The sequence below is a fragment of the Ambystoma mexicanum genome, chromosome 4p (genome assembly GCF_040938575.1).
Source record: "Ambystoma mexicanum isolate Mex_15411 chromosome 4p, UKY_AmexF1_1, whole genome shotgun sequence".
NCBI classification, from domain to species: Eukaryota; Metazoa; Chordata; class Amphibia; order Caudata; family Ambystomatidae; genus Ambystoma; species Ambystoma mexicanum.
This window is the reverse complement of record NC_090927.1, coordinates 1,147,477,827-1,147,502,655: the sequence shown is the minus strand read 5'-3', so window position 1 is coordinate 1,147,502,655 and position 24,829 is coordinate 1,147,477,827. Positions and strand designations below refer to the sequence as shown.

General features: G+C 47.0%; 1 protein-coding gene across 6 annotated transcripts in view; it reads right to left on the bottom strand.

Annotated features, from left to right (window-relative positions):
* Positions 1-462: 462 nt before the first annotated feature.
* The window catches only part of MYB (MYB proto-oncogene, transcription factor), a 47,213-nt gene continuing 22,846 nt past the window's right edge, over positions 463-24,829 (bottom strand). For 2 of the 6 annotated variants that reach the window (XM_069606741.1, XM_069606744.1), the window contains 7 exons: positions 23,538-23,789; positions 21,453-21,589; positions 20,871-20,985; positions 20,635-20,760; positions 19,240-19,350; positions 18,021-18,122; positions 463-2,013 (listed from right to left, as the gene is read on the bottom strand). In XM_069606741.1, coding sequence (XP_069462842.1) covers positions 1,897-2,013; positions 18,021-18,122; positions 19,240-19,350; positions 20,635-20,760; positions 20,871-20,985; positions 21,453-21,589; positions 23,538-23,789 — 960 coding nt within the window. In that variant the 3' untranslated portion in view covers positions 463-1,896. Of the gene's footprint in view, positions 2,014-18,020; positions 18,123-19,239; positions 19,351-20,634; positions 20,761-20,870; positions 20,986-21,452; positions 21,590-22,044; positions 22,411-23,537; positions 23,790-24,829 lie in introns of all 6 variants that reach the window. The other 4 variants (XM_069606740.1, XM_069606742.1, XM_069606739.1 and 1 more) reach the window with 4 other exon arrangements.

Genomic DNA, 24,829 nt, shown 5'->3' with positions numbered 1-24,829 from the left:
AGGACCTGCGCAAAGTGGCTGCAGACCCACCCAAAGTCTGATCCATGAATCGGCTACATGAATTTTGCGCGGCGCAAAGTGCACTTTTTCTGCGCAAATTGCCTTTTCACCCCGCAAAACTTTCTATGAATCGGGCCCAAAGTGACTTAGTAGGTACACAGTGTGTTTGTTTGTTCGTAATTATGGAGGCTATGCTTCTAGTAATGGGTTTTCCTAATCTCGCCCTGAAAGATTTTGTTTAGGGCACATTTCGCCACTCCATTTGTCAGTTTCATAAAAACTCAGATGTTATACCCCAGTTGGGATACTGCAACCTCCTCACCTGTTTTATCACTGGATGAGCGCCATACCCCTTCTCTAGACCTCTTAAAGAAAAAAGTGGTGCAGTTGGATTTGATCACACAGCACTGTACTGTCAAAAAATACCATATTGTTTTAATCTAGTGAAGCAAAACAACCAAATACAAAAAAACACACATTTTTATTTACAAGGCAGTACATATCAAATGTTAAGTGCAGTTGTACTGCACTAAATGCTATCAAGGCAGCGGATTCAGAGTCCAATATAAATTCTTTGTTTTAAAAAGTACAAAATCAGTCTTCTTGCCATGTCTGTAAAGGTTTGGTGAGGCAGTAATGTACAAAAAAGAATATAAAAAATAGGCATTTTAGAAGTAAGCAGACAAATGAACACAAGAGAACCCTTTCGAAAGGGTACACTGGAACATAATAAACACAGCTCTCCCAAAAGTTTGAAGGTGCAAGACATGCCGTTTACAATACAAAAATAACTAGAAAATAAATCTCCCAAAGAACAGTGTTTAAAAAGTTGCGTACAAAAGAAAAATAATATACAAACGTATAAAAGGCTAGTGCATAGTTGATTCGCTACCACCGCGTCTGTTTCTTTCTGAAAGCGGAACTGCACCTTGTACACTAACAGCATGTCTACATGCTAACAGTAGTTTGCAGCAGCAGCATAACAAAACATGTAAAAAATACTTAACATCCATTTGGCATTTTACAAAAATTAAATTACTGAATAAAAATATAATTTGTTTTCATAAAAACTCTCGTACGGAAATCATTTTCCAAGCAAGCCAGTAAATATTAATTACAAGACACACACACCCACACTCTCACACGCATGTATAGTGGTCTAGATTATGGCTCCCCAAATTATATGGACTAAAGCTCCCATCAGCCCCAGCCAGCAGTGTCAATGGTGAGGAGATCATGGGAGTCGTAGTGCAATACATCTGGAGAACCACACCCACACCTGGTAGAATGATATCAAAGTCAAAGAGAACTAAACATATTGTTCTCGATTGTGAGCATCCACAGTCCTGGCAGTCCTGGGTAGGATCCTTGCCTCTTGCCTCGCTTCATGTACTTGTGCGATATGCGTTTGTAGTAATGCTTTGACTGTGTTTTTTTAAAACTTTTTATCCAGTGCATTTTATTCTTTGAGTACGGAAAGAAAACTGGCCAAAAAACTGCTCTCCCAAATGCAGTACACACCGGCCTGGAAAAAACAATACTGGTGTAAACGTCTGATTGATTGCTCCTTTATAATACAGGAAACTCGTCTTCTCTTCCTTTTTTCAGGTTTTTTTTTAATTAAAAAAAAAAGTGTTATAACACTTAGTCATGTATCGCAGAACCTAATAACTTAGGTATGCTCTGGCATTTGTCCGTTCCACACCCTTTTAGTCGGGTGAATTCTATCAAATAATGTGCTCAGTTGCTGAGTGTGCTCTGAGCTGCTCCCAAACTGTTGTACCACAACAAAATAAGCTTTTCTCCCAATCATGAAAGCAGTGTTCACGCGTAGGAACTGTGAATTCCATGAAGTGTTTTGAGACTCCTAATGCTTGTCTGGCAACGCGGCTCTTCTCACATGACCAGCGTCCTGGTGGAGAAAGCGTTTATGTGTTTGCGTGCCTGCTCCATCGACGTCTTCTGCTCTTCCGTCTTCCCGCAGGACAGGACCTCCCAGGTGTTGCTGAGCTGCTGTGGAGGAAAACATGGCGACACGGTTATTTCTCCATTGTGACGTCCACATAAGACTAACCATTTAGAATGCATTACAGTTGGAATTCGCTTTGAAACTGTATATATCTGCTATCTGGAACTGCTCTATCAAGTAAGGCAGCATTGCAAAACTAACCTAGCTATAAAAACATACACTATCAATCTGCCAAACTTTGACCTTTACTCCAAAACAAATCTCAAGGAACAAAGAGAAAATATTTGACATTTTAGGTCACCTGGAAATTTGAGGCCTCACTGTCTGTATTTATTAGCAACTGTTTTAATCAGCAGAATGGGATGGTGGAGACGTGGTGTGCTTGCCGTACATTTTGATTGGTGTGTGGCCAGTCGCTGATGGCAAAGCCGCGGTGGAATGCTCCGCCGCCTACCCTGCCCCAAACCCATTTTCTCTCATAGCGCTCCATTGCTACCCAAGATAGACCTGAGTGATAGAAAATCCCATGCATGTGAACTGGTGCTGAGCACTAGGTAGGTAATAGCAGTAGAGGTAGTTTTCACACACCACCACAATCCCTCCTCTGCACTCACCAGTCTTTAGACATTAGATGACCTAACTGGTTGCTAAAAGAAGCAGAATAATGACGTGTTCAATTCGCTCTGGGGTGAACCCCTTGCTAAAGATTTGTGAAGAAGACTTATGCGACAGCGCCTCTTTTGTAGATCAAGATATATGGTAAAAATAACCCAATAGTATGAAGAAGGCCCATTAGCGACTCAAGGTCTAGTTTTAACCTAAATAACATCAATATTTACCACTGGATGTATTGACCCTTTATGCTCAATACAAAAAGACTGCACCAGAGCCTTCCTTTCTATACTGGAGAGTTGCAGAAGCGAAGGCAACCGTGTGGTCTCATCTCTGTGGGCAGGTGTTACAGAGCTCTTAAGAGGGGGCGCAGACATGGAACCCCAGAGGTTGGCAGGAACACATGAAAGGAAGACTACAAGAACAGTGAATTGGAAAGGGGAAAACGTTTTCTAGAGTGTACTTCTACGCAGCTTGAGGCAGCGCTGGAGAGATCCAACTACAGAGTTCGAAGCAAAATGATCAATGCTCAACAGTTTCCTGAGACTAACTTGGACTGAAAATGTTGGCCACCCGGAGCAGGCCGTATTCTGAGGAAGTAACCCAGGATGGGGCTATTAATGGTCTACACGGTCACTCGTACTATGCGGGTAACCGAATCTATTTGTTTTTAGTGTACTTGATGTGGGCCTGGTGTTAACAAGAATGAATTGCTAGTTATAGTTGGCTGTTAACCACTAAGGACAAGAGTATACAGAGGTACTTGTGTCATACTGAACTGTAAAAGACACTGCTTTATTTCAAAAGAACATCTTTTTGCTCTGGTGGAACTCAATGAAACGCATATCTTCGTTAAAATGGACACCAGAGCCATGCAATGGGACTTTTTAACTTCTATTTGAGGTTTTCTGAGTCTGTTAATCAACTCCCAAGTATGTGGTCTGCTGTCTGAATCAACCAACATTGTATGGAGAAAATAAATTAATTATCCAAAGGTTAGAATCAAAACCGGACACTCTTATGTTGCCCTCCAATTCAAGAGCATTGCACAGAAAGAGTCTCATTTAACAATAAGATGTTACTACGCATTTTGGTTGCATGTGGTTGTGTCACCCACTTTGGGTTTCCAAACAGCAGCCAATTGACAGAGGGATTAAACTAAAGGGTTATGTATAGCAATAAAATATACCATTCTTGCAGGATTACTCTTAAATTCATGTGAAAGCTCAACTCGTTTTATAAAAAGAAAAGGGGTTAAATGTAATCAACTCAGAATACAGTAATACTGACGTGGTTCACACAGGTTTTCTCTTGGCACATTAGGATTATCTGTCAATTGTTGACTAAAAAGGTCAGTGAGTAGTAGGCCGTCCATAATGGGTGACTGGGCACAGCCCTCCCTGTCCAAGTTATCTGTTGTGCACCTGAAGGGATGTGCTGCGCGTGACAGTGCTTCCTCGTTTCCGCAGGGGCAGAGGCCCACATGGTTGTGTGCAGGGACTTTGCACTAGGTGAAGGAAGCCTGGCCCATAGACGGCCATACAGGCTTCTATTCAGACCCTCCAGCTTATAGCGATTTTGCGATCCCGCAAAATGCCGCGAAAACGGCCGTTTTGCGGAAAATGCCGCAAAAACGGACGTTTTGTGCAAAAACAGCATCTTTTTAATTTTTTTTTTTTTATTATTTTTTACATTTTTTTTTTTAAGTAATCTGCAAAAATTACTGTTTTAAAAAAAAGAATACTCGGGGTGCCAGGTTCTCAACTTTTTTTTTACACAAGAAATGAAATGCGCTAACACATCTCATCACTTGCGCCCCAAAAAAGTGCAGCCCAATCCACAAGGGACACATGAATGGGCACATTTTATAAGCGCGCCCATTCAGATGGCCTTTTCCACCTCCTTGATCAAATACAGTGGCGTTTCTGTCAATTTAAAAGCGCATCCCTCATTTCCAAGCAAGATGCACTTTTAAATGTGCAGAAATTGTAGGCAACCCTACGCGCACGGGATGTGGGGCTGCCACTGGATGACAGGGTCTTTCCTGACCCTGTCATGCATTTCTTTTAAGGTATGAACCGCTGCTGTGTCGCTTGCATTTCTGTTCCTCAAACAGGATAGAAACGCATTTTTGGGGTCGCATTTTACAGCGGCAGGCACCTGGAGAGCCTGTCCCTGTGAAAGGCGCTGGGAGCTTGCAGAACACTGTCGGGAGAGCGATTCTATTAAAAGTACTGCCCATTTTGATGACAAAAATCTATCGAATGTTACAGTTTGACCTTTTTCGTCCAGTACTATTCGATCGATTTTTTTAAATACTGAACATGTGTTGCGGGGGTGTCACCCGCTCCCCATGTTCAGTATTTTTGGTCTAGGGTGGTTGCAGACGTGTTTTCCCCTTTTTCCTCAAAATTGGAGGCGAGGACAGAAAAAAAAAGAAAATAATGAAAAAGGGACCCTGCGGAGTCGGATCCGACCCGCGTTAGAGGGACGGATATGGCACCGCAGGGTTGCAGGGGAAGCGGCAGCGACCAAGTAGTTAAGCAGTTAAGTAGGGGAGGGGGTGGGGTGGTGGTGAAAGGTACATTTTGGGTTGTTTGGCTGAAGTGCAAATCAATTTGCAGCGAAATTGACTACAGTCAATTCCGCCGTAAATAATTACACTTCGGTCAAACAACCCAGAAAACCATTCAAGGCAGCTGGCCAGCGCACAATTTGCGCTACAGCTCAAGCCTGTGGAAATGAGCCGGTAACCTTTGAGAATAAGGTGACATGCTCATTTCCAAAAATGGGTTGTCTAAAAATAACATATCCTCTGTTCTTTTTTTAAATGCCCCATTATTTGAAGAACTGGGTCAAAATCTACATTTAAAAAAAAAATAAAAAATGGTTACACTATGAGAGAGGGAGAGTGATGGGTGAGATGTGAAGTGATAGGCAAGAAAGCAGAGGGAGAGCAGTGGGTCAGAGGAGGAGGCGCTGCACAAGAGAGCAGAGGAAGCAGTGATGCGGTGAGCGAGAAATCTGAGAGCAAGCAGAGGTACAGAAAGTAGAGGGAGCGTGTGGTCAGTGAGCCAGAAAGAAGAGAGGAAGTGGTTGGCAAGAAAGAGGCAGTGAGCTGCAGATTGGGAAAAAGGATGAGGGAAGAGTGCGACAGAATGGGAGAATGGATGCAAGATGCAGAAGCAGCACAAAAGAATGAAGGACTGTATATTGCGGGAGGAATTGTAGAGTGTAAGGTGTGAGTTGGGAGTATGAATTGGAGTTTGGCAGGGGCTGGGCAGTGCAAATCGTGACTTGACAGTGTGACATAGCACATGAGTATTTGTATGACAGAGTGAGAGGTTAAGGAATTTAAGTTGTGCTGGAGAGTTGGTGATATGTGTGTTGGTGAGAGAGGTGTGTGGGTGTTTGGGGGATTGGAGAACATAGAAGGGGAATATTTTCAGCATTACAATTGATAATGATCAATTTAGTTAATACTATTAAATAGGCATGAACATTAAACCAGCAATGTAGCCAAATCAAACACTGTTCTGCCAAGCCAGAGACATCTGGGACTCTTCCTATTAAATTAATACAAAGGATACATAATAATGATACCCTGGCTCTCTTGTAGCCTTGCACTCTGCCTATTTCCTGCAATGTGGCAATCTTACACCCTCCAGTTAATACAAAATGTCCCGCAAAAATGCCGCAATAAATAAAGGTTTGTGCTGCAAAATTTGGCATTTCATGCCGCAAAATTTGGCATTTCATGCCGCAAAATCCTGGAAGGTCTGTCTATTTAGAAACTCTCTGGTCCTGCCAAGGGTTGTGATTAAGGAAGGGAAAGGCCAATCACTTCCCTCCCTGCCTCTCTACACTGTGGTGCTTGTTGTGGAGAGTAGACCAAAGGAGCAGGGCCAAGCCAGGGAGCAGGCAAAGGGTATGTTTTTTTTGTGTTAACCCGGGTGTGCTGTTTAGTGAATGTACGTGTGCGTGGATCATAGAAGGAGCATGTGGCAGGACTTTGGCACTGAGAGTTAAGTAGAGGAGATCTGAGGTAGGTAGCGCAACATTGGGAGAGAATGTGGGCAACAAGTAACACATGTAGGTGTTTTACCGTGGAAGTGCTGGCATACATTGTTGTGTGGGACACCAGCAGCGTGTTTCAGAGAGCAAAGCTGGCATTCTGTTGCACCTTACAACATTAAAACTTGTTTTACAGGACAACGATGAGCACTGGCAGCATGAAAGTGGGTTTTACACTTTGGCCACCACTACAAGTTTGCGGTGTGAGGAAATGGCAGTAAAATAGCAGCAATGTAATTCGGCGGGGTGGGAAACTAAGATTGGAGATGAATTGGAGAATGTACTCTCAGTACACAGCTAGAGCTAAAATCCCCACTTCTCCCTCCAAAAATTGATTTACCGCATTGACATTTTTGCTCATGGGAAATCCGATGAAATCCCTGTGAAGTCCTATGGACTCCAAAAAGGGGATTAACACTGCTTTACCACCAAACAGCAAATCTGCAGGACTGAGCGGCGGTTATTGCAACATTTTTGTCAAACCTATGATGAGACCCATTGTTTTGCACTGGCGGCGTGACAATAGGGCAGCGCTATCTTACTGTGTGACAGACATCATTGTCTGATTTGGGCCCAAGTAGCATAAAAAAAGTGTTTTTACCTTAACAATGCAGGCATGTGTCAGGCATAGCTAGAATTTTCTTTGTATACAGTGGCACATTTTGTGGTGTAGTCAAATCTGCTCCCATGGATGCATTGAGTTGAGGGATTTTGCTTGGGCATTGCAGGCAAAACAATGTCTATGCATACAATTTGGCAGAGCTTGCAGAACATGAAGGGAGTTTGCAAACAGCTGGTGAAGCGGAATGGTGTCCCATGGGGGAAGTAAAAGCACCTGCAAAGGTCTGCTTGATGGTGCACATGGCTATTTCTCAATTGGCAAATACTGCTTTCACTCCATGTTAAAACAAGCATTGGCAAAACCAACCTTCTGGGCTTTTGTATAGGCACTGGTATTATGGCCAAAAGATCACAATAACTAGAAAATAGAGTAATTATCTGGGCATAGGTTGGGAGTACTCGGCAAATACCTGTCTAATACCTCAAGCCAAAACTGTTGGCTTTATCACTGCTTGTTTTTAACAGGACTTCAGCGCATGAAAGAGATATGAATCAAGTGGCTGGAAGCACGCTTGGTTAAGGAATTTGTATTACCCCAGTAGCCATTTGCAGCTGTAATTAAACCACTACTCCCAGCATACTGGAAGGAAATAGCAGTGAAAGGCTAACGTTTGATGGTATCTCTTGAAAGACCTCAAAGAGATCCCTGAAAAATATGTTTTGGGCCGGGAGGGGCAGGTGTTGGGTGGGAAAGGCCATATGGCTTAGCATTGCCAGAGGCAGTCAATGGATGGGTAAATAACCAAACACTCACAAGCTGTGTGTTCCTCTTCAGGTCATCTCCCTCTTACCTGTACCACAGTGCAATAGTTTTGGCTTATTGGTGGTGCATAAGAGCCACCTAATAGCCCAAACTAAAAGGTAATTGTTTCATCCTGGCATAATGTAGAGGCACCTGACAAGTCATTTGTTTATTCGGAATAATGAAGACGTATTGGCCAAAAGGTGGAGATATGGCTGTGGGTTTAAATAGTTTCCCCACCTTTTACTTCTCTATAAAGCAGAAAGTAGTATTCGCACACAGGAAGAGCGCTCTTTAGGTGGCTGGAGTACACAATCCCAGGGCTGCTGCTCCAGCCACCTGAGGCCCTTCCCGGGGTGGCGCTTTTCCCCCCCATTTCTTTCTTTTTTTTCTAACGAGAGTAGGCAACAGCGAGGCTCACCCTGTTGCCTCCCCACGTTAGAAAACCCCAATTCCCCTTCCCCCACCCCACCCCAGCCCAACTTACATGCGGGAATCGGAGCCTTGCGCATCCGGTCCCTGATGCTCCCCCGTCTGGCCGCCATCAAAATAGAAAAGGGATTCGGTCCTTTTTCCATTTCAATGGCACAGGCCATATTTTTGTTGCATTTTATTTCTCCGACGGGAGATGGGCTCGCCCATATAAACATATATATATCCGCACCCCAGTAAATGCTGGGGTGCAAATAGCTTTTACGGACCAACTTGGCAGCGGGAGCTGAGACCCTCGCTTCGCTCGGACCTACCAAAGCTCGGGCTGGCAGGCCATTAAACCCCATGTGTCGCTCCAGCTGGGGCAGGAAAGCTATATTCACGGGGCTGATGATGAAGAACAGACAGACTCTGGGGCAGTAGTCTCCTACAGAATGTTTCCGCCCGCACACCTAGGTTGGCTCCCCTCTTTGGGCTGGTCTTAAGTCCCCGGAAGCAAGGAATGAATGCAGCGAGACCCTCTCAAGAAGATGGGTCCAGTCTGCTGGTATACACACATGTTCTAGAAGCGCCCACCACCCCAGGACTGCTTTGTGTAGTTATAGGGAGAGCTGCTTATGCTCCCCTGCTTTCCAAGCCAAGTTGAAGCACATCATTCTACAGTGCACATTGCAGTTCAGAAATATGTAGTGCATACTATGCCTATAGCTTTTAAGTAGAAGCCCCTTAAAGTACAGTTCTGCAAATATTTTCAACACTCGTACCCTAGCTGGGAAATCGCAAGAGAAGCACATTGTGTAATGCGTAGACAATCACTCTGGACCCCCTTCACCTTGCCATTGCAGACTTCAAAGGGACATCTGGATGTGGGGCAGAGCAAGGGCCCTTGCTACACAGGCTTCATGTTCAGTTCTCCTAAATATAAGCCAGGGAGGGAGATCTCGCTTTCCAAGATCTACAGCATTGAATGTAAGTCTAAATGGAAACGTGTGCAGCCCCAGGGGCGAGGGTAAGGGCAGAATGCAAAGGGAGTCTAGTCTACTGCCTCATCTCTTAGAGATTGCACCTACTGTTTCCCCTGTATATTGGTGGCCTTGTTTCAGGCCTCTCCAATCAGGGTCTTGTTTGGAACCTATCGTTTTCTTGGGGGTCGCGTTTCATGTCTCTGCAAGCAGGGTCTTGTTCTAGTCTTATAGGGGGGCATTCTATTTTGATGGCCTTGGCAAACGTTTCTGTAGGCAGGTTGGTGATTGGCGTCTATGCGTTGGTTGGATTCTCGTTTGAGGTTTCTGCGAGCAAGTTTGTCCTCCTCTTTGACCACTCTTGGAGACTCTGAAAAGGTAGGCGGCCAGCACCCATGGCTTATTACTATTTTTCTGAAGGCATATTGCTGAGCACAAGGGATTGGCTGTGAAGTTCATCCGTGCGCTGGCGCCAAGCTGCAGTATACTGCATAGTGCAGCTGCATAGGTATGCTATGATAGGTTATTTATAACGCGCTTAATACCCAGAGGTTTCTAAGCGCGGACCCGGGGATCGAACCTGTCGTGCTCTGTGTCGTCTTGCTTCCAAGGTGAGCATGTTGCCCCTGAGCTATCCTCCCGAGATAGGTGCAGAGTCTCCACTTTTGTTTGGAAGAGCGTCTTGATGGGGGGAACGAGAAATGGCACCCTAAAGTTCCCTATAAAATATAAAGCATTTAAGCCCTTACTTTTTGTAAAATAAGGCTTTGTGCTCCTGGTTCACTGATTATCGTGGAACACTGTGGTCTTCGTGGTGATACTTCACCTGACCAACAAGTGGGCTACACTGGCCAAATGTCAACAGGTCTCGAAAGCATGAGGCATCTTAAAAAGAAAGAGATGCCTCCCTTTTCCACTCCCAGCTTTCCTTGCCGAATACTCACTGTTCTGTGCTTTTTGTGAGATACCACACCACACCTGTGTCCACACCCCCAACTCTGTCTGCTCTGAGCGGAAGACACAGCTGTACCCGCCTAAATGCGCGCAACGCGGGGCATGTTTTTTTATGTGCCACTGAATACAAAAATAAAAAAAGAGATATTCCCCCATTTCCCACCTTCCATCTATGCAATGTGCCCGTGTGTCTGCGTGGCTGGCATGTCCCAGCTACCCCCCATGCCAAGGCTGCGGGCAGCCAAGGAGGAAATGAAGCGCTAAAACGCATTAGAATACAATTGCAGGTGCTGACGTTTCCCCGTTCCATTCACTCTGGAGTTTCCTGTTCTTACTTTTCTAGTTCTGCATCTTCCCTTGCAGGTGGAGTAGAAATCCGCTCCCTCTTGTTCACAAACCTGCCGATCAAGCCCCTAGACGTCAGCCTCTATTCATTCCCCCGGCCTGCACATTTAATGCCGTGCTGGACTATTCGTCTACCTGCATTTTTATGTATGCACGTGATGGGCTTGGATCACCGACAATGCCCGTTTCCAAAAAAAGGTCTGTTGTAATGACGGAAAGGGCTGCAAAACCAGTTCGGCGGATTCTCTGACCCTCCGGTCGTCATTCACCGCCCCCCTCCCGTGTTCCCACTGCCACCTGCCACCTCCTCCTCCAGGCACTGGCCTGGTTCCGCTCTGTCTAAGCAGCACTCCAGGCACATCCTTCTCATGGCACCAGGATCCCTCTGTTTATCCTGCAACGTGTGCTTCACTGCCCCGGGGTTAGAGGGGCGGGGGCGAGGGGGGCAACGAGGAGAACTGTAAATACGCAGTCAAGTTCAAGCTGGGATATTATCTTAAAAGCACTTTTAATTAATAAATGTCCCCTTCATTAAAAAAAATAACAAGTGCGTCACAGACGATGTCACCCGATGAGACCATGCTAGTCATCCAAAGTCATTGCCGTTTGGCACATCCTGGTTCCCTGCGTTTTGACGGGCCTTGTTTCAGGCCTCTCCAATCAGGGTCTTGTTTGGAACCTATTGTTTTCACGATATTTATAGGGGTCACGTTTCATGCCTCTGCAAGCAGGGTCTTGTTCTTGTCCTGTAGGGGGGCCAATCTATTTAGATGGCTTTGACAAACGTTTCTGCAAGCAGGTTCGTGATTGGCGTCTATGTGTTGGATGGCATTCTCGCTTGAGGTTTCTGCAAAGCTTTGATCACTCTCGGGGACTCTGAAAAAGTAGGGTGGCAGCATCCATGGCTTATTACAATTTTTCTGACGGCATCTTGCTGAGCCCAAATGATTGGCTGTCAAGTTCATGCACTTGCACGACCTCAATGTCACCTGGCCTAGTAGGATCGTTGTCTCTGTCTTCCCTCTGTTCCCCCTTCCATGCCTCGTCGCGCCTTGTAACACTTGTGTATAGGCGTGTTATAAATGCCTTATCATATCAAGTTCCTTCTAAAATACATGGCGTTGAAGCTCTTACTTTTTCTAAAATTACTCCTTGTGCTCCTCATTCACTGATTATCGAGGAATACTATGGTCTTCATGTTGATACTTCACCCGACCAATAAGATGGCTATACCAAATGGTCTCAAAAGCAAGAGGCATCTTAAAAAGCAAGATGCTTATGAGAGATGCCTTCATTTTCTACTCACAGCTTCCTTTGTTGAATATTCACTGTTCTATGATGTTTGTGACATGAAACCACACCGCACCTGTGTCCACACCCCCAACTCTGCTCTGAGCGGAAGACACAACTGTATATTTCAGGCAAACATGAATTCGAAAAAAGATACTGCTTACCGATAACGTGAAACTCATGGACCTCTGCTAACATGAAGTGATATCATGGGATATGAACTGCTCACCAGGGCAGAAACCACACACGCCAGATACATGCTCCAAACTAACCGACGCAGCACATCTACTGTGCAGAAGTTGCTTACGCTGACAGGGTTGGTCAGTGCCTCGAGTTTAGGATCCTAGTCAAAGGTTTGATGAGTTCTCCTAAAGCATCACAAGGTCATAGAGCGGCTAGCATGTTCTCTACGTTGTCACTTCGCAGGACTAAGTGATTCAGATTTTTGGCAGCGTTGGAAAGAGGCCGGATTAGAGGACATCGTTTATTCTCTCAATTATTATCCGTTCTTTGGGCAATTTTCTTTTGTTTGTTTAGGACCCTGTGATGTTTTAAGATGTCCCAAGAAGAGACGTCATAATTCCAGGGATGTAACATGCACTGGAACACAGACTTTGGGTTAAAAGCTGTTGCTATTAATACTCTTCAAAGCTATTTCATAATCCTGGATCCCAACTTTTAGTATAGAAACAGATCTGCAAAGAGTTGATCTTTTCCTGCGTTTTAAGAGTAGAGTTCAGGTGGGGAATCTTCTTGGCGACAGGCGGATAGCTGAGCACCGCAACGCCACCCAATAACTTCCAGATGACTGCAAGTAAGCAGGCATCACAATCTGCCATCATTTTCCTTTTCGTGTACGCATCTATGAGCATGTCCGGCCTACATCATAATCAACAATGGCTCAGAAGCCCCACACCGCACAAATATCTGCCACATCGGGTCCAGAAGAATGTGCGATCACACCAAGAGGGACCCTGCACAAAAGTAAGGGCGGGAATCCGTCTCTCCCAGTACCCTCTGACGGTTTTTTGTAAATTTGAATGCTAGGCCAGAAAGAAGGGGTTATGTCACGACCAGACAGGGTACACTATATAGGACCATAAATTATTTTGTTAAACAAATAAAATGTCGATGTATTCCCGACAATGCTGGTATTTGTGGAAATTTCCACAGAAGGTAAATTCGTTTTCATAAGTTCTTTGTGAAAAACAAGCAATCTGCCTAAACAGCCAACTGAAAGTGTGATATATATTAACTCGCGCCACCACCGTGCACTGCTAACTCTAACACCCAGGACATCAAAGATTTACAAAAGCACGCTTTCGGGACCAAGCCGCCGCACCTAGCGCACATTTGTTAAAAATCCATCCAACATTTTTTCCATTGCGTCTATGAGGATTTTCCACAAATTGTGGGCCTCCCTGAAACTTTGCCCCCTTGGACAAAACCGCACCAAACTTTGCAAAATCATTCTTTTTTTGCAATGTTTGATGACGATTCGTCCAAGGAGTGGGCAAAGTTATAACCCGCCCGAAAAGTGTTTTTTCTATAAGTTGAGCAATTTAACCATAACTACAGGGCCGCTACCGCAGGCCCTGTCATAGCACACACTTTTGGCCTGGAGTGTGGAATGTTTTACTAAAACATCCCCTTTTCCCATTTGTTGGCAAAAATGCCAGAGAATACCATCGGAACAGAGCTCCTTGAGGTCTGCCCACAGGCACTGTTTCTGACCCAAAGGATAGGGATGGGATGCCATTCTATGTAAGGTTGCACACCGATGCCTTGTCCTCAACCCGTTACTCTTCACTTCAGTCTTTCCCATGTTTTGGTGTGTTGCTGCTTGACATCGTGTGGCCCTCCGGATGACACATATGTAGATGTTGAATTTTTACAACAAATAACCTAAGTTTCTGATTCATCGATCAAGTAGTTAGTTATTATATCATTTCACTTTAAACAAAGGCTTCTATACCAGGTATGTTTATCCTTTTTGATACCTAAATGAGGATGGTTGAGTAGTTTCCATTTCCAAAGCTTGGCTTCTTGTACCTAATGCGCCCGCGTGACACGGTGCCAGCTGGTGCAGTTTATGCGCCCGCGTTGCAGCTCACAGCTGAGCGGCCTCTCAGCCCACATGCGTGCGCAGTGACATCCTGCCCCAGCGAGACTTTGCATCAGCAGGTTCATGCAGGTGGGCGGTTGACTCAAAGGCAGAGACATATTGAGAAATTGTAAACGTAGCCGCTGGATAGCGCTTGTGGGGTTCCCCTTCTTGGGAAGGCAGCTGCGCGGCGCTGAGGTGGACCGCGCTGCTAAGGAACGGCTGGAAGGAGTGTGCAGTTTAGGCCGCCAGTGGAACAAAAACAACAGCAGAGATGATAACTTGATCAAAGGAATCCCTATTTCATGGGGGGGGGGCTCCCCGTTATTTCAGGAAGGTAATTTTCTGTCCTACTACAAGTTCACACATTAGTCAGCCACTTAGGCCACGTATATGTTTATGGAATTTATAGAGCACTTAAGCAAAAGTGCTATATATATCTGCTGTAGGCGATTCCGCAGCCGAGAATGAATTGTGCACATGGACATCTACCGCGAACCGAAGGAGGGCTGAGCCAGCCATCCTGGGTTTCGAAAATGCCAATAGCTGATTGCTCCACTTAAAACTCCCCTGCTGGATTTCTGCCACTCCCCACCTCAGCTCTCCTATTACGCCTGCACCCTTTTGTAACCCACGAGTGGGTCCCCTCTGCACAGCGTTCCATTGCTTTACAGCTTTATAAATCCACTACATTCATACATGCACACATGCAGGCAGAGGGATTCTTTAGAATGACCTCTGTGGAGAGAAATCCATATGGCATTGTTACAGGGGGTTTTTGTACAGTGCGCAGGTGTCATTGGTGTGACTTTGTTGCTCTGTATACTTGTCGTAAACTGCACCCACTGCACACATGGCTCCAGCAACAGTGTTCAAAACTTTGCAATTTTCAATAGGATATGGAGTGGTGTTACGGAAGCAAAGATGAAAATGTTGAATAGTAAAATAAAGGGCTATGGTCACACTTTGAATGCCTTACGCTTCTGCAACCTCTGTGACTCTCTCTCTCTCACCATTCTTCCCTCTGGTCCTACTCACTCAGCCGGGCGAGCTCTTGATGCGCTCATCAATGCTGACCACACTCTCTCTAACTTTCTGAGTACACCTGTCTCATGGCCTGATCATTCTCTCCTCTCCTATCCTCTGCTTTGGAGCTCCTGGGCTCCCCGGCTAAGCCTCTGCCCGCACTACCAGCCTCCTTCTCCATCATCCGACCGATGAAGCGAGTGTCAGTAGCCATCTCTTTTATTTACCCCTCCACCCTTGCTATTGACTCTCACTCTGACTCAGTGCTTGCTAACTTGCAACCCTCCATCTCCAACACCCATGACATCCTGAAAAGTGCAGAGCTGCGCAACGGAAGGGGTTGGCTTCACGCTCATCCTCTGACAAACTGGCCTGTCGCCTGCTCCAAAGGCATTGCAGACTCTCCATCCGGTCCAAGAAGCGGGCCCATATCCAGGCCTGCATCTCTGTGGCTAACAACAACATGGCTGAACTTTTCTAAATCTGTAAGGAACTTGCCAATCCTACTTCAGTTCCTACTTCTCAGCTTTCTTCCCAGGCCCTCTGCATGGCTTTCGGGACATCTGTCCTCACTCTCCTCTACTCCCCTCCCTTCTCCACCTACACTTAGGCCTCCCTTGTCCCCCCTCTCTCCGTCTCTCCTACTATCCTCATTCTCACCCATAGCACCGGATGAGGTCAGCAACACTATTTTGCTCTATGAAAGTCTCCTCCAAACCGGTGTTTCCCTGCCCCTCCAGAACTATCAAGGAAAATACTGCCGCCCTCGCTCCCTTCTTTGGCTGAGTTCTGCAATCACTCTTTTTGCCACTGGCTCCTTTCCTTCACCTCTCAAGCACACCCTTGTGCATCCCCTCCTGAAAAAGCTGTCTGTGGACCCTTCCTGCCGAGCTAACTATAGCCCGATCTCCACTACCCCCTTCTTGGACAAACATTTGGAGAGGTTGGTCATCTCCCAACTAATCCATCACACTGAATCTGTTGCCTGTCCCCACGATCACCAGTCTGACTTCAGAGCAGATAGAGGCACAGAAACTGCTCTCCTGAACACCAGTGAAGAATTGTTCTCAAACCTCGACTCCAACTCTACCTACGTTCTCACCCTCATTGATCTGTCCTCTGCCTTCGACACTGTCAATCATGTCACCCTCCTAAATCGACTCTGTGATACTCTAGGCATCACAGCCCGGGCACTGGCTTGGCTGACCTCTTTCCTTTTGAATCAGCCCTCCCAGGTTCAAATGGGCCCTTTTCTCTTCTCAAACTCACTCTCCACCTGTAGCGTCCCTCCGGGCTCTACGTTCTCACTGTAGCTTTTAAACATTTATGTTGCCCATCAGATCTCCACCTTTGCTCCTCACTTCCAGTGTTATGCGGATGGCACTCAGCTCTCCTTTAAGCTTCCCTCTACCTCCTCTCTCATCCCTGAGTGCTTCACTGCTATTCAGACATGGTGTGCTGCTAATGATCTCTGTCTTAATGCCAGTAAGACTGAGATGCCTCTCATTGGTATTCCCCCCACTTTCTTTCCCCTAATCTCTGGACGACTCCTCTCTCTCCTTCTAACCTTATATTGCTGATCTTGCCAAGAAGATCCACTTACAGCTTCACCTCCTCAGAGGAATTCTCCCTTTCCTCACCTTCTCACAGACACTCATTTCTCTAGAGCTCTGGTTCTCTCCAGGCTGGACTACTGCAACAGCCTCTTCCTTAATCTGTCTCTTTCCTCCCTTCGCCATCCTCAACTAATCCAGAATAGGACTGCAAGACTTATCCTTGGCCTCAAGCCCAGGTACTGCATCCCTCTTCCCCTAAATTCTCTCCACTGGATGCAAGGATCAAATTCAAGACCCTCTGAATCATCCACAAGGCTTTCTGGGGTCTTGGACCACGTTATACCCCCCTTTGTCTCCCTAAATACCGCCCTGCTAGAGTCCTTCCGTCCTCTAGCTCCAACTCTCTGCAGGTCAGACGTTCCTCCAAGCAGAGAGTGAGTGGAAGATCTCTTTCTTCGGCACAAGTCTCCCTCTGGAACAGCCTCCCTGCCGCTCACACTTGGGCTGATTTACGGAAGCTTCTAAAGACCTTCCCTTTCTCCTCCTCCACTCTCCCCCTTCCTTGCTAATGCCCCCATGCTGATGCGACTGGCTGCCTAGTGCCTCTGAGTCATACAGGGGCAAGGCCCTCCCTCGGCCAGTCTGCCTCAACACCCCCAACTTGCCTTCGGGCACCCTTCCTTGATCAGACTACTGAGTCTGGCCCTCCCTCCTCACACTACTTGACCCTCACTCCATCCCCCAGTGCATTTACCTCCTACATCCCCCCAGCCCCCTCCCCTTACCTTCCCTTCGCCTGACTTGTCCCCCCTGCACTTGCACAATCCGAATGTCACAAGGCCTATTAGGACTATGTATTGTTGTTTATCCTCCTTTGTTCCCCCTTCATCTTGTAACACCCAGAAACACGTTCTGCTGTATAGGTGCCATACAAATGTTCAATGCATAAAATAAAATAGGGTGTCCCCTCATATGAAATAGCTACAGAATAAGAAAGTTGTGAACCGCCTTCCTGCTGCAACTGTGAGTCGTGCTGAAAGGGTTTAATGTTTAGGAAAAGGAGTCAAATCTTTGGGAATTGCTTTCTCACAGGATGTCCCTTAGGACTCGGTTGCAGCTCAACATATGTCAATGAGCAGGTATTACAAAACACCACTGAGGGAACAAGTACTGCATCAAGGACTCGCAGCGTAAGGTTGCTGCTCTCAAGAATCCGGTTAGCCCGTGCGTCCTGGCAAGTGAAGCCTCAAACGCACACGCCAACACTCCAAACTTGAGTGCTTGGGCCCAATCACAGTGACGTGTCCGATCGTCCATGGAAAACAATAGTTACCTGCAGGGGGCTTGCCAGGGGCCGGTGCCTGGGCGCTGCGAAGGCCCTAAGAACATGTTCCTCTTTCTCAGACTTCATAAGGACAGAGCTGGTGAGAAGATTCTGCAAAATAAACACAACAAAAACATGAGCTGGGCTGTCTCCCCGGGCCACCGGCTGCACTGAGGTGATTAGTTAGCCACTGACCACAAACCGCACCAAACCCCACCCTTATCAGCACAAATACATTAATGAGAAGACCGTCTGCAAACACGTTGGCTTCCAGAGGGTTCTCACAGTTGCCCACTGCAACCCTATTTAGAAGAGACGCTGCTGTCCCGAAATACAGAAGTGGTGGGTGGCAACCTGCTGACCGTGGGACTTGCGAGTCTATCCCCACGCCACGAGGGGCATGTCAACTGGCAAAGCTGCACCACTGTGATCTCTACTGTGACTACTGTATATATAAAGAGAAACTGGTTCCTGTACAAGTGTAAATACGTACAATAAAGCTGACCTGGACAAAACCTTATGGCTCCACAGCTGGTCTGTGTATGGTTGATCAGAGCCTAACACCAAGACATAACAACCACAGCAACTCCACACAAAACCAAGACAATGACAGGGAAAGGACCACGCCACACGCGGGGTAGACTGCAGCTCAGCCAGTATATACACACAAGCTTTCAAAAAACGTTTTTTAAAAAAAACTTTTTAAAGCCCAAAAAAATCAAACTTGTCAGAAAAAAATACTCGAACATGCCATTTTCGGCCTCGGGTGAGTTGCGTGAACAAGCACTGTAGGACTATGAATGATGCTTTACCAAACCGTTAATTATGGACCAAAACCACCACCAGCCGCTCCAGGGTATACTGAACTTCTAGCAACGCTGTTGCTTCAGAAGAAGGGCCCACCTTTCGAGTGTTTACCTACTTCCCCACTCTTGAAAATCTCAAAAGGGTGAAGGTTTATGCCCTGAGCTATGGGTAAGAATGCACCCCTCATACACGGTAGCAACCTTTAAACTTGGGCCATTCTACTGGCCTTTAACCTGGACACAGCACACATTCCTCTTGCACCCAGCGCACTCTCACTGAAGACCGACGGTCTTTGCTTGCACTGGCCCAAGCACACGCCTGACTCCAACGCAAAAGGCGGCGTAGCGGGAGGGAGGCTGCATGCGCGGTTACTATAGGGCCGACAGCATGTTCAGGAAACAGCTCCCTGCTGCACACATACCGGCACGTCATCCAGGGCACAGGACTGTGTGAAGAGCTGAGTGTTCAGGTTCTCCCCCTGCCACTGACTGGAACAGAAGAAGTTTCTAGATTTCTCAGTTGGGGACTCCACCTGAAAGAAGAGATCCAGCGATATGTTAATGTTCGAAATGAAGCTTGCAAACCCATGCTCGTTTTACAAATGTTATTCTAGTTTTGCATGCACTGTTAACTTTACTGTTTAGACTGCTCAGTCAGTATAGTTGGACATTATTAAATATGAAGCGTAAACTGCTGCTGGCGATGTGTGTGCCACACAGTCACGTCACAGGACGTGTCTGGCCAAATAGTCGTGCTGTGACTTTAACACGGCCTTACCTCGGAGTCCACCCTAACAATGGGGCTATGATTTTCGGAATTCCCGCCACGTTGGCTGCTGTTTGAGCGGAGGAGGGGGGGCGTGGGAGGGCGGTGGAGTGGGGAATGATTCGCTGTTTAATACAGGAACACTCATTCGTGTTACTCGGGGGCACTTGAGTAATATGCATGTCAGAGCCATGTGGAGGATGAAAAAGTGATCCCTGCCACAAGTCTCTTGCTTTATTCGCCCGTCCGGCAATGCTAAGGCCATCCATCCCCTGTCGCCTTTACATAAGGTTAAGCCACCAGCAGTCCTCTCCAGGCGATAACCCCCCCCTACAGCTTTTTCAAAAGACTGACTAATTTGGCCAGAGAACCTGGCAGGCATATTCCTTAAAAAAAAAAATTCTAACTATTCTTGGCTACTTTCCAAATTCCTGTCAGCTTCCATTGAAACTCCAAAGGGTTTTCTCGGAGGACTGAAATTAGTTTTTACCACTGAAGGGTAGCTGATTTTACTGAGGGACACAGAATCCAGAAGACTGGCTAGGGAAACAGAAAGAAGCAGACTCTTGAAAAGGATCTGCGTGAAATGACCAAGATGAAAAGTCCAACCACCAAAAGTCCGTTTTTTTTCTTCTGGGAGACCCCCCACAGCAGCCTCACCTTACACCTACATTTTTATTAACTTTATCCCCCCCCCACATATACATTTGCGAATAAATGGCGGTCGGACTTTTGGTGGTCGAACTTTTCAACCTCAGTAATTTCGTCCTATTCCCTTGAAAACAAACCCCCCACCAAACTAATGAAGGAATTCCAGTTCCATACACCAACTCCAGCCAATAGGGTAGGTGGCGAGTCAGGCTCCTAGTGGCAGGTTCCAATTCACCCCTTCCTTAGACACCAGATCATCTGGATCAAGTGCACTGACCGACAGGGAAGCAAGCTTCACGGCCAGCTGGCCAGAGCGCCCTATTAGAAGGGAGTGCCTGCTCAACCCACGGACTGGCTAAGCCGTATCAGGGGCCCTAGACCGGTCACTCGTCCCACTCACCTCCTGCTTGATTTTCTTCAACAGCGGCGTCTCGTGCGTGTGTAGGTCCGCCACGATGCCGGACTCGTCCGACTCCTGCTTGATGACTTCCTGTAGATCCTCTGCCAGGTGGCTCGGGGTCTGAGGCTGCGGGAAGAAAGGTGCATTTATGAACAACTGCGTGCACACTCCGGGCCCAGGCAAGCTCCAAGCACCCGGGTCGCTCTGGAACCCCAACAGCCTTCGCTCGCACTCACCAGCATCTTTAAGGGGCCGTACTTGAGTTCCTGGGCCGCGAGTGCATTTTTAAATGGGGTGGGCGTTCTTGGGGAGCTTTCCAACAGTGACCTCTTCATAGCTGGAGTCCTGAAACTGTGATAGGGAGAGAGACAAAGTTATCCATTAAAGGGTGCCAGTTTTAAGGTGGAAGTAGTTAATTCCTCATGAAACTGACCGTGCCTCTGCACTCAACAATATGTAGACAAGGAAGGCAATGGCCAGGGGTCTTGGAGGAGCAAGCAACCACATTCATATCCACCGAATATTCAGGTAAGTTTACACTACAGTTACATGTGCATGTGTTTGGAGGCTCACCATATTAACGACTAGTGGGAAACAACCCTAGACTCACATCACAGGTGGAAGTACCACACCAGCCCCCAAAAGCAGCCTTTTCAATGGTGGAATAAAAGGTGCCTGACAGACCACAGCTGGCCCGCTGTACACAGATATGCGTGCAACAGCTTGAACCTCAAGCCACTACACCCACCGTTCTTACACTTTCTTTGCATAACTTTTGAGTTCCTGGAACACAGAAGGCACTGGAGAATAGGACCTACATGTTATTTTCCTTCTGTAGCCTGGAGAGGTGGTGCAGCGCGGACGCCCCGGTAGCCTTGTGTGCGCAGAGCGGCGTAGACGTTAGCGTGGGCTGTTCCATGTCCAGACTGTCATGCGGCGTAGAAGTGTTTAAGAACTGTTAGGATGCAAAGTTGCAAAGAATTTTCATGAGGCGGCCTGGAAAGCTCATGTTAATTAATACAAAAACCAAACAGCCTGTAATTTGCAGCTTAATCATCTTTCAACCCAACCAAACAGCTCAATTTTCCATCGGGGAGGAGACACAGACCGGAAAATGTTAGCGGGCAAGTGGAAAATGTTAGGGGCAAGCGTGTTAAAAAGACTGAGCGAACGAAGGAAAAGGAGCAAAGCACAACCACCAGGAAGCCACCAATGATTGAAAGAAGCAAACCAGACCGTTAGTTCAATGATCGTCTCTACACAGGCGCCAGGGCCCGGAGCAGAGACGAGCACTGCGTGAAATCAACAAGTGCATCAGGAATTAGTCATTTCTCTCACATCAGTTTCTATATTGTTAGCACTCGGGTGGCTGCAGAGCGTTAGTAACATCTGTGCAGAGGTCTTATCTACCTGCGAGGGAGAGAAGAGCAGGCTTTTGATAGGGGAGCACTTAGGCGTTGAACGGCTGGCGTCACCCGTCGCCCAGAAGGTGCTGTCGCCGGTGGCCATGGGACCAGGTGTCCCTCTCTTTCTGGTGAGGGTAGTCACCGTTGTCATGCCAGGCGGAGAGTCAGATAGGGAGCCAGCCGGCGAAGCGGGAGGGCCCCGGCACAGCACACTGTGGCTTAAGCTAGTGCCACCAGGTCCGTCTGGGCTGCACGCGCTGCCCCCCTGCTTCTGGGGCTCTGTGGCCTTTCCTGGGGGAGTGGTGCTGGACGAAGCATCTGCTTCTTCCACGAGGTCAACACTGCTGACTTCACCCCATGATGAAGGATCCTGAAACAACCGGGGAGGCACGCAACTATCAGACAATATTATGGTGCTGCATCACAACAACATAGTTCTAAGAAGGGTGTGACAGCAAAAGGAGATTCTATGTGCATGATAGGCCTGGATCCACCAACCTTTCCTCAGTACTGTCATATGACCCATGATTTTTCACGGGGCGAACATGAAACAAGACCTTCAATGTCCTAGCGGGCGGACGATCCTATCACAGTACTGAGATTGGGCCATCGAGTTAACGCCACAACTTACATGTGCTTTATTAAATAGGTCACTGCGCACACAAGTGCAGAACATGTTACTGGCAAACAATGGACTGCAATGGAAGAGAACTTGGTCCATCTAATGCCCATATCAACACTTAAACTCTTCCACCAGCCCATTTGCCTTTTTCTTCAACTGGTTTAGCACCATGAGGAGAGGTTCGCTGTGCACTGCAAAGAAACGTTGCAACAAGTCCTGGTTCAATCTATAGCCCTTGCAGAATTGTGTCTGGGCTTTACTCCCTTAACAGCTAGCAAGCAAGCACATATAAAGTCTGGCACACATATCATGCTCTGTTATGCTGAAAAGAGATCCACCTTTACCACAATACGGCCCCAGAGCAAGATAGAACTCGAGATAAGCAGGTACAAAAGGGCAGAGACAAAAACACCTGCGCGCGCACACACACACACAAGCGCGCGCGCGCACACACACTCTTTCTCTCGCTCAGAAACAGCGTGCATTCCTCAAGGCGACTACTGCAAATGCAGGATGTTCCCCCTCATTACGAGGACTACCACCAAACTCATTTACTGTTCCTGCCACTTTGTACGGTGGATTTACCGCAGGATTACGAGTGGTGGTAAATCAGAGCAAAGCCCTGTTTTGGGGTTCCAAAGGACTCCATGATGATTTTGTCACATTTACTGCAGGGCTGTAGGCACATTTTCTCAGTATCAGCTCTTGGGGCCTAAAGTACGCTCTAACCCAAAGTGCTGCATTTTGTCCTCTCGCGCAGCAGCATGCGTTACCCAGTCGTTACCCAGTCAATGCTTGCCAGACTGCACCTGGCCAGAGAAGGTATCACTCAGCCTTCCCGCCCCCACCAGTCCTGCATCAACGGTGCTACTTACAGACTCAATCAACTGAAGTGTTTCGGCAAACTCTGTGAGGCTCTTCACCTGGGACAGGAGGTGGCTCTGATTCAACACCATGCACCTAGCCGGGGAGGCACTCTCCTCAGGTAAGGAGCTGTGGTCCATGGGAGGGGATGGCATGGGTTGGACATGCTCCCCCCTACAGGAAGCGGGCGCACTGTCACCGTGAGGTCTGGAGCGGTCAGCAATCGATGTGCTGTGCCAGCCGGGGAAGCTTGAGGCATGATTCTGCGTTTTAAGGAAGAGGAAAAGAGAAAGGGAGAAGGAACTAAGCAATGCAATTGCACAAGGTGTCATATACTGATGGAGGCAAGATAAAAAGCAGTTGCATCACCCTAGAACACACAATTCTGAAACAGTTGTCAAGATGTTTCCTTTCTGCAAAATTGCAACCATGTCTTAATTGGCAGTGTGTGTGTTGTCATCCTGCAAGTAACTTCTGCAGCTAGCAGGAACTAGAAAGAAGCGTGTGCTATAACACCACCTCCCCTCTGGTGAACATGTAACCGACCGAACAAAGGACAGGCACATTTGCTCATCTTGGAATGCAAATGACCAGGTTTTTATTTAGACTGCGCACAGAGAAGCATTTTCCCCGGGCCTGGAACTTCATTCAGCATGGGACAACACTGCGTGAGATCCCTGGGGTCTACAGCCTCACAGTGCTTTCCCAGGACGAAACCAATGCGCGTCTTTACAGATTCTGCATACGCTTCTCCAAGCATTCACTTTGTCACGTTTTCCTCTTCATACCTTTACTTCTCCAGTCTTTCACATCGTCTAACATTTCGTTCTAGGGGGAGACCCCCTGAGACAACTCCTTCTTCTCTAACCCATATTCTTCCCCCTCGCCCACCTGGAACCCAACCCTCATCTAACAGCTAACCGTACCTATCTATTGCCACCTCGACATTGTGACGCTGCAGACGTAATAAAGGTACGAAGGAGTAAATGCACGAAGAAGTAAATGCATGAAAAGGTAAATGTCTGACAAAGAGAATGTAGAAGTGCACAAGTGTGTTTTCTGGGTGAAGTAAAGGGGGGGAATCGGTGAAACGGGGTTCAGGGCTTACCAAATGAAACACTGCATCATGTCTACTATAATTGTTGCCTATATTGGGCAGTTTCGTCAGTATCACACACTACTTCATAAAACAGCACAGTACGGGAAAACATTGATTTGTCTTTTCTACTGCATTTAGCCTATGGGGAGGCGAGCGGTTTCCTCGGCGTGCGTCTTCCTGTGACTTTCGAGTCCCGTTCTAGAA